This window comes from Cyprinodon variegatus, unplaced genomic scaffold (assembly GCF_000732505.1).
Source record: "Cyprinodon variegatus isolate N-32 unplaced genomic scaffold, C_variegatus-1.0 Scaffold238, whole genome shotgun sequence".
NCBI lineage: Eukaryota > Metazoa > Chordata > Actinopteri > Cyprinodontiformes > Cyprinodontidae > Cyprinodon > Cyprinodon variegatus.
Genome location: NW_015150691.1, coordinates 95,799 through 105,186, shown reverse-complemented (window position 1 = coordinate 105,186; position 9,388 = coordinate 95,799). Strand labels below are relative to the sequence as shown.

Sequence of the window (9,388 nt, the reverse complement as noted above, 5' to 3'; positions counted from 1 at the left end):
GTCCTGCATGTTATATGCGTCCCCTTGCTTCCACACAAGTGACTTGTACACGTAAATGACAGATTAACAGACTTCTGCAGCACCTGATAGCAGCAGAAAAGGTTGTGCAATCATTTGAACCTTTTGTGCTACAACAGAGACATGTTAAACATGCAGGGCAATGCTACTTTAGGACGATTTTAGTCAACTTTAGTGAGTATCATCATTGTCTTTATCCCTCTTAAATGAGCATCCCTCATGGTGCCATTTTTTTTGAAGGGTACCTTTTGTTAAAAAGCAACTCGGACTTATAATAAGGCTTAAAGCTGAACTACCGTACCTGAATCAAAGCTTACTTTGCCCTTAATCCTTTTCTTTTTACAATCTTGTGTTGGAGGAAAGCAGGCTATATCCTGCCAAATTTACCATGTAGGTCACATTAAATGGGTTATCTTTATAAACCAAGATAGCATTTAATAACTTTACATTTTAAATAATCCATGAGTTGAAAAAAAATTACCAGTTCAATTACTAAATAAACTATTACTACTTTCTAAAGTAATCCTCCGTCCTATAGTGTGCATAACAGAAACCTGCATAATAGAATATGGCCATATGAAAAATCATCTATACTTCTACATGTAGCCAGGTATTTATCCAAATAATATATATATATTTATCTAAATAATATATATATATCTTATTTAAGTGGTACGATTATCTACAAGTCCTGAGAAATAATAAAATGTCTGTTGACAAAATTTATTTATTACAATACTCGCCACATATTTTTAAACACAGAAAATAGAAAATGCTGACAAATCTACAGGCCCCACTGTCACTGAATAGAAGTTTATTAAAGCATGATTTAGTAGGATATGGTAATGATGCTGCCTGGATCATTTGGCCTTATATTTGTTTTCAAATTATATGTTTAACAGACAAGTGGCATACATACAGTGTTTGCCATAAAAAAGGCACAACTCAAATAGATATAATCAGAATAGCAAATTTTATCTCATGTTATAAATAACCATTTTAATTTAATCAAAGAGCTACCTTATCAAATTGTCTGCTGGTATCAGGGGGCAGCCATTGAAGATGTAACAGGGAAGGGGATACATTTGATTAGCCTGTTGCTAAAGTTTCAACCTTAATATCCAAGTTTAAGAAGTTAAACTGCTTGCTTTGTCTTGTTCAAAATAAAAAAAATATAAGGGACTGGTGAAATAGGTTTTTAAATTCAGAAATGCTAACTTTGGCCAAACATTACTTAAAAAAAAAAAGATAATTATTTCAGAATAAGAAGCCTGTTTTTTTGTCTAGACTAGGATCAGGGGCAGGTGCTCTAGCACCACCTAGTGTCTATCTGTGCACTTCCCTGCAGAAATGCCCCTCCAGTTTTGCTCATCTGTGGATTTTACCAAACACGTCCCTTTTTTTTTTCTAAACAACTTTTAGGCAGAAAAATATCTTGTCTTTGTAGTTTATTTATTCATCACATTTTACACAACGTTCCAACTTAGGAACTGAGTTTATAGATGTACTGAAAGAAGATATTTATCAGCTTATTTATTTCAACAGAGATATAACCAATGTGTAACTAATACCTTTTTGAGCCAACTTAATGATGACAATTTAAAATCAAAACCACACATCTAAGAAAACATAACAGTCACATATAAGCAAGATTCCTTTAAACAAACTGAAGCATAGTAGTCACACAGTCAGAATGGAGCCCTTCGTGTCTTTTACAATGCTTTGTATACCTAATGATACATCTGGTAAAATTACAACATTGTTTTACATCACAGTTCCTTCTGTCGTTCATGACAGCTTCAAAGAAACCCATTTCAAAAGTGTGAACTAAAATAAAAAAGGAATTGTTACAATTAAATACAGAATCAGACACGCTGAGAAACGTATATTGCAGCTTTGCATCCCAGCTGGATTGCATTTTTTAGTAGCCAGTAACCAGGTAGCTGAAAAAAATTGAAAATAAAAACAAACAAAATTTAGTCATTTAATGCAATTTGAGTTTTCCAGTTATATAAACTTTATTTGGAGAAGTTTTCATAAAGTAGCTTATTATCTCATTCAAATACTAGAAACACACTCACTGATTCGGCATCGTGCTCCAATCCTGTGTCATGATGGTCCATTTCATCATCTCTAAATTCCTTTATTACCTATGGAAAGACCATAAAACAAACATATTTACATCACTGCACAGACTACCTACAATAAGTCATTTTATTTGTTGACAACAATTGTATCACATAAGACTTCAAGACATGATGTGTGTAGTTCATCTGAATATTTAACCAGTCATGAAGAATCGGCAAATGGAATTTTCTGCACTTCTCTTTGGCAGAAAATATAAGAGTTAACATTATTCTTCAGAGGAAATATAGCAGTTAGTCTATCAGCAGCAGGAGAGTGGCGGCCTAGTGGTTAGAATCCAGGGGTTCTGAGTTCAAGCCCCACTCCCAAAGACTACCACTCTGGGTCCCTGAGCAAGACCCTTAACCCTACACTGCTCCCCGGGCGCCACACAATGGCAGCCCACTGCTCCCAAAGAGGATGGGTTAAATGCAGAAGGTTTATTTTGCTGGGGTTTTTTTTGTGACAGTGTATTGACAATAAAAGCTGGGAAATAAAAAGGGGGAAAAAAGCATTGATGAGCCCAATTCTTAGATTTAGTCTATTATAGATCCTGAAAAGTTTGCTCTAGGGTTTTACATGAATTTATTTTACGTCAGCCTGAAACACCAAGATATTAACAACCAAGATTCTCATTTTAATTAAACCAGGATTCTCATTTTAATTACATACTCATGACTCCTACAGACCTGGTCAAAGTCAAAGTCAAAATTATCATTAGCATTTTCTGCCAGCAAAGGTGGCAAAACTAGCCAAGTAGGTTTTGCAGTTACTTTTTTCAGAGGGAAAAAACAGCAACAATGAAATTATTATTTGCCATAAAAAAGGCACAACTCTAAAATATATGATTAGCATAGAAAATTTAATGGAATGATATTGGAATAACTATTTTAATTTAATCAAAGAGCTTTATTTTCAAATTGTTCCCTGGTATCAGGTGGCAGCCATTGAAGATGTAACAGATGTAGCAGGGAAGGGGAACATGATTGATTAGCCTGTTGCTTAAGTTTGTACCTTTATTTTGAAGTTTAAAGAGGCAAATCTGCTTGCTTTGTCTTGTTCATAATTAAAATATTAAGGCACTGGTTAAACAGGTTTTTTAATTCAGAAATGCTAACTTTGGCCAAACATTACATTAAAAAAGGAAAAGAAAACTATTTCAGAAAGGCATTTTTCTTTTTGTCCAGAGGATAAGGGGTAGGTGCTCCAGCACCACCTAGTGTTTTATCTGTGCACTTCCCTGCAAAAATCAAGTAATGTTAATAAAACATAAAAAACTTTTTCTGATGAACTTTTAACATTTAAAGAGGTTAATGTTTCTGCACTCTGTCTCTGATCTAAATATAAACATGTAAAAAATTATTTCTCATCAAAATAAGTGTCATTATTGAGCTTAAGCATTTGGTCAAGAACAATGTTCCCACTGAGCTGCCCATTTGTGCAATTGCACACTGAGCACGCCTTCTTAGCGCATAAGAAAATCTATAAAGTGCATTAAATAAAAATCCAACATAAACAGCACATCGACTAAAATAATAACATTTTTTTGTATCATTTAGAATCCGTATATGAGTCGTTTTACAACTTAAGACAACCAATGAAAATACGAGAAACAACTGGGTCCAATTTACACCAAACTGTTGCTTAAGTCTACAAGGTGTAAAGTCTCATTTCTGCCACAGCAGGATTCTTACATGTGGCATACTACACATCTCCTGGTTTCATGGCTTTTTTTTTTGTTTTTTTCCCCTTTTAAGTGGGCAAAAACCACTTAAATTAAAAGTAAACTAATGGATATTACAGCTGCAATTTATCATTCATTTAAAAACTCATGCAACTTGCAATGATTCCAGGTGTGTCTATTTGTATATAGTTTTAAAAGGTCTGCTCTCATTGTGCACATCTGATGTTGCTCACAGTGTTCCTTGGTGAATTCATGGGGCTTGTGTTTATGCCCGAAGTAAACACTGGCAGCAGGTCTCAACAGGAATTTAATGAAGTCATATTAAATCAGCTGACCTTAGGTTTAGGTTTCACACCCGACAATGTTAGCGTTAGTTAGCCCTCAGGGGAAGGAATAAACAAGGGTATTAGATTAGGTTTGGGTTTAAAGTCCAGGTTTAGGTTTTCGCCAAAATATCCTGTGTGAAATTTTATGTATGACAGAATTTTTATTACACATAATTCAACAGTGAGGAAGAAAACTAAAAACAGTGTTCACATATATGTCCTAAAAGCAATAGTCAGGGTTTTTTTTTTAAATACAAAACACAATTAAAAAAGCAATTTTAACTAAAAGAAAATGTTAAAAAAAAATTTCCCCATGTATTGTAAAAATGGAGATACTCTGCCCCTGCAGTTGGACGCTGCTCCATTTTGTGGCTTCGGACAGTTTACATGTGTGTCTTTGGTGGCCGGCTTGGTAGAGTTAAATTCATTATGTTTATTGGAAAGTATTATTATCTAAATTGTTGCACTCACTTCTAACAGCTCAGTGTATCTCTCTGGATCCTGCTCCATCAGGGCTCTGATCTGGCTGTTATAGTGTTCAGAGATGCTCTCCTCTACTGCCACCGTGCACGCCATGGCCCCCTCTTTACCCAGCAGAGCAGTGGATGCCCCTGCAGGATATTTAAAACAAATTAACAGAAAATGAATCTTTTTAAGTGCTGTAGTAAGAAGCTTTGTAGTTTTCTTATGCATTTATTTTTGTTTTGAATGATAGCTAGATAAACAATGCAATTTTACACAGTGCACCAACCCAGAGCAAACCCAGCCAGGTTCCAGAGAGGCAACAGAGCTGTGGGTCGAACTCTGTTCTCAGCAAGGATTTCATTGAATTTTGCCAGATGTTTTTTTTCTTGATCCCACATTTGCTAGAAAAAACAAAAACACAAAACAGGTAGTAGAAGATTACAGTTAGAAGAAACAGTGACCCTGATTTTTTATTTATTTAACCTGTTATCATTTTTGATTATTTTAATCCACCATGAACATGAAGAGTGCACATAAACAAATGACAGTAGAAACACAATAACAGGTTTTTATAATCTGAGCCAAATAAAAGGAGAAAACTGAGTTAAATGCAACGTAAAGTGATACGCTAAAATTAATGTAACATACATACATACATAAATATATATATATGTGTGTGTGTGTGTGTGTGTGTGTGTGTGAACCTGTCTAGCCGTTTTCCAATTTCACCAACAAATTAGGGACCAGTTGTTGCAAAGTGACATTTTGCTGGTCCTCACATGCTATTTTGCTAATGATTAAGTTTAGGGCTAAGGTGTCAATGGGTTAGAGTTAGGGTGAGGTATGTATTGTTAATGGTTAGGTTTATGGTTAGTTTAAGGGTTAGGGTTAAAAATGACTGAAAATCAATGGAAGTCGATGGGAGTCAACACATGGTCCTCACTATGATAGCAGAATGTGGGTGTGTGTGTCTTTGTGTGTGTTTAAGATCCCAGAATGTTGCTGGTACCACTAAATGTGAATCTTAAACCTCTTCGCATCTAACTGATTATTGTGGCAACTCACAGATTAAAAGATTTTTCCTCTCCACTGTCGCTACAAGTATGCTTAGTGTGAGGGATTGCCTTTTGGTTAATGAGTCAATGCAATAAACAAGTTTTTCCTCAGATAGAAGACTTTAAATCAGTTTGACTGTATGATCTGGTTGAACTGTAAAGTGCCTTGGGATGACATGTGTTGTGAATTGGCGCTATAAAAATAAACTGAATTGAAGATCAATAAGGTTTACTGTGCGCCATGTAGCTGTACCTGGATAAGAGCACCAGTCCTCGATCTGCCCAACACTGCCATCTGTCCGGCATAGATGCGGTTAGCACCGTATTCACCAGCATGGTCCACGCGCAGCATCCGGTGCACCATCTCCTGCTCCTCCCTGTCGCGCGGTGGAGGAATAACACTGTAGGCACGAGAGCTGCTCTGGAGGGAACCTAAGAAAACATTATGATATAAACACTAACAACTCGACCAAACCATTCCATGATGGAGACTCAGGTACTGCTGGAAAGTTTTTCTAAAACTAAGAAAAACATTTCATACTACCCTTTGTCCTGCATAAATACATTTCAGAAACTTATATTGCTATAGGGATATTTTTGATCCAACTTCTTAAGAAATCATCATGTCTAGTTGACTGTTACATCATGGCTACCTTAGGTAAGTGTTTTTAGCATATTAGCTTCACATATTAGCTTTATCAACAGCTCACCTGAGCATTTTAAACTCTGTCGGATCATTGTTGGTCTGACTAACTGAGGCCAGTCGCATAAAGTTGCGCATGCAGCTCTGTGCATTGCGGTTATCGAAGAACTTAAGCTCTACTATAGGAAAGAAACCGAGGGAAATACATGCAGACTGACATTGAGCGTCAGCTGATAGAAGTAAACGCATACTGATGACGTAAACTCTTGTTACAAGAGAACAACCCACTAAGGCAAACCAATGTACTATTTAATTTAAGGAATGTATGACCCGTTTTCTTTTCATTGATTGTGCCACCGTTCCGGAAAAGCGGAGTTTATTTAGATTTGATTAAACTTTGCTCATCATTAGATAAAGGAAGGTCTAAATGAGGACTCTAACTTAGAGTAACAAGTCTAAATACAGGTGTTTGCCTCATGGTATTTATATGTCGTATGTATTATTTATCCTTTGAGGGAGGGGCACAACTAAATGTTTGTTAGAGTTCTTGGTAAAAGTTTTGTATTTCGTTTTCTACTTTTATAATCTATTCAATCATAAAAAAATAAAAAATAATTGTTGCTGATGTTGCTGCTATTTTCAAATATTCATGACTGTAAAAATATCCTTAGCTTAGCTGTATGTTAGCTATTTATTCTCCAGGTGCACAGTTTTATTTTGTTAAAACACTTTACAGCACAGTATTTTATTGTCAAAGTCAAAAGTCAATCAATCCATCACTGTGTGCGTGAATTACTTAATGTAGTGTAAAGAACTTTGGTCAAGTCTCCTGACTTGAAAAAGCGCTATATAAGTACAGGCCATTTATCATTTACCAGTCAATCAAACAATCAAATGATTGGTAAATATTTGTGTATTTATTTACTTCTTTTCAATTTGTATGATCATAAATAATAGAATAGTGGTATTATGGACCTATCAAAGGACTAAGAAAGTGCTTAGTAAATGTATTTGTATTGCATTCAACTTTTCAAATGTTTAATTTGTATGATCAGACAAGCGTACAAACATATGCTTTGCATCTATTGGTACCTGGTATCTATCAAGAGATAAACTGTAAACAGCTTTCCTAAGATGAAAATTTAATGCAGCTTAATGTATGATAAGTCAGTGGTGGGTTTTTCATACGTTCTTTGACCCACCTACATATACATATACATATATATATACATATATATATGTGTGTGTGTATAAAATAAAAGAATTTTTTATTTTTTTTAATAAAATACTTTACTGTACAGTTGTAATAAAAAAATGTAACAATGTATGAGTGACTGTGCTTTGCAGCATGCATACCTCATATCAGAGTATTACTCATAACCCCACTAATAATATTTAAATACACTGAACAATTTGTTTGTTTTCAGCAAAAATCAAACAAAAAACATGTGAAAAGTAGTTCAATTTAGCAAGTTAAAGTTGATTAAAATTGATTCTGTGTCTGCTTAACACATTACACTCAGCGGACAGGATGGCGGTAACAAAGCCCGTCAGCACCCATAGGCGAAAACGGTCGATGTGGGGCCTACTCTTATGTCTATGGGGGCAGCAGTCTAAGCAGGGACTCCCAGATATCCCTCTTCCTATACATCTCCTCCAGTTCCTCTGGGGAAAGCTAAAAGTGTTCCATGGTGTTCCAGCAATACTTTTTTTCCTTGTGTCATTTCAATGTATTACACATAACTTAATTTCTGGACATCTATGGTTTGGTTTCTCTGTATGTGTGGTTTGCATGGATTGTTGCCAATATCTTGTTAGAATTTCATGTCAGCAGCACCTCTAGAAATATGTTTACTGAGAAAAATTGTGACTTATTTTACCCACTGTATGTTATTTAAAGTGAAGTTCAGATTAAAAATAGTTATTTAAGCCAGCATGTATATTTGTCCCTTTAAGTTCAAATAATATTTTTTTCCTCTGTAGCAGATGAAGAATCTAGACCAAATAAAAGTGGGACCCAGCTTACATATGGGTTTGGTTTGGGCCAGATTATTACTCATTGAAGGCCAACATCTGGCGAAGTTGCGGTAAACATCAGGGTTCCATGTTGGTAATAATGAGTCAACTCTCTCATTCCACAGGGTTTGTCAACCAAATATGCCTGACCCATGTGGGCCAAAGCTAGACAGTATGTTCTTTCCTGTACATTTCAGGCTTGCAAGCTGTCTCTTTTTTATATAGCAATGGGCATTAAGAGCAAACAAAGCATACGGTGGAAGATTAAACTTATCCTCCTGATACTTCGCCTGGCTTGTTAGACTCTCCAATGATTTCGTACAAAAAAAACAATGTATGTCGCCTTGATGTGCAATCAAGTATGGATCTAGTTATCTTCAAACGTATTAATTTGATCTTTAGCTACTGTTTGCAAGGTGTTAGGCAAATGAGCTTTGCGACTAAATTTTATTATTTTTTTCAAATCTAAGCTTTTTAAATGTCTATGCTGATTGGATTAAGTATTTTAGGTGGTATTTTTAAGTCAAAATGACCTAAAAAGATATTCCAGAATTAAGAAGGGTAAACACACAGCCCTTTTCTAATTGCCAATATATTAGTGAGTGATCAAAAGATTATCAACCGTTTTGTTGTAATTAATAATTGGTCAACAGGATCTCAAGGTTTTGAGAATTAAATTTCAATGAAGTTTAAAAAGACTGAAAAAAAAAAAAACTTTAATACCCTATTTTCCCCCAGTACTCTCAGTTTCAGAGGTACAACCTACCTGGAACTACTCAGACAATGAGAGCGATTGCCAAGGTAAAAATCAGAAGCTGAAACATAAAAACATAGCCCAGAAAAATGTCTGAAGGCTAGTTCAGCAATTCAGATCATCCATTACACTCATTTTTGGGCTCAGCTTGTCATGGTTTTGGTTCTGTTCAAGTTTTATCTCTGACTTTTCATTGGCCTTATTTCCATTTTTGTGTTCTAGTTTTTTTTTAATTGTATTTGGGTTCTTACATATTTCTTATCTGGCCTCATATGTCAGTCTCCTAGCTCCCGTCTTGTCTCT

General features: G+C 35.3%; 1 protein-coding gene across 1 annotated transcript; it reads right to left on the bottom strand.

The window, feature by feature from the left end:
* Positions 1–1,342: 1,342 nt before the first annotated feature.
* coq7 (coenzyme Q7 homolog, ubiquinone (yeast)) lies at positions 1,343–6,564 on the bottom strand. The gene is made up of 6 exons (XM_015381648.1): positions 6,383–6,564; positions 5,926–6,104; positions 4,904–5,018; positions 4,624–4,763; positions 2,100–2,168; positions 1,343–1,961 (listed from the first exon to the last, which is right to left on the bottom strand). Exons 1-6 carry the CDS (start codon positions 6,465–6,467, stop codon positions 1,884–1,886), a joined length of 666 nt encoding a protein of 221 aa, XP_015237134.1. The 5' UTR covers positions 6,468–6,564; the 3' UTR covers positions 1,343–1,883.
* Between the last annotated feature and the right edge of the window lie 2,824 nt (positions 6,565–9,388).

What these genes read in the sequence shown, in the direction of transcription:
- coq7 (XM_015381648.1), bottom strand. Translation starts at nt 6,467, where the DNA reads ATGCACAGAGCTGCATGCGCAACTTTATGCGACTGGCCTCAGTTAGTC. An exon ending in ACAGAGTTTAAAATGCTCAG is followed by an intron (nt 6,105 to 6,382) that starts GTGAGCTGTTGA and finishes ATGTTTTCTTAG; the next exon opens with GTTCCCTCCAGAGCAGCTCT. An exon ending in GATACACTGAGCTGTTAGAA is followed by an intron (nt 2,169 to 4,623) that starts GTGAGTGCAACA and finishes GTCTTTCCATAG; the next exon opens with GTAATAAAGGAATTTAGAGA.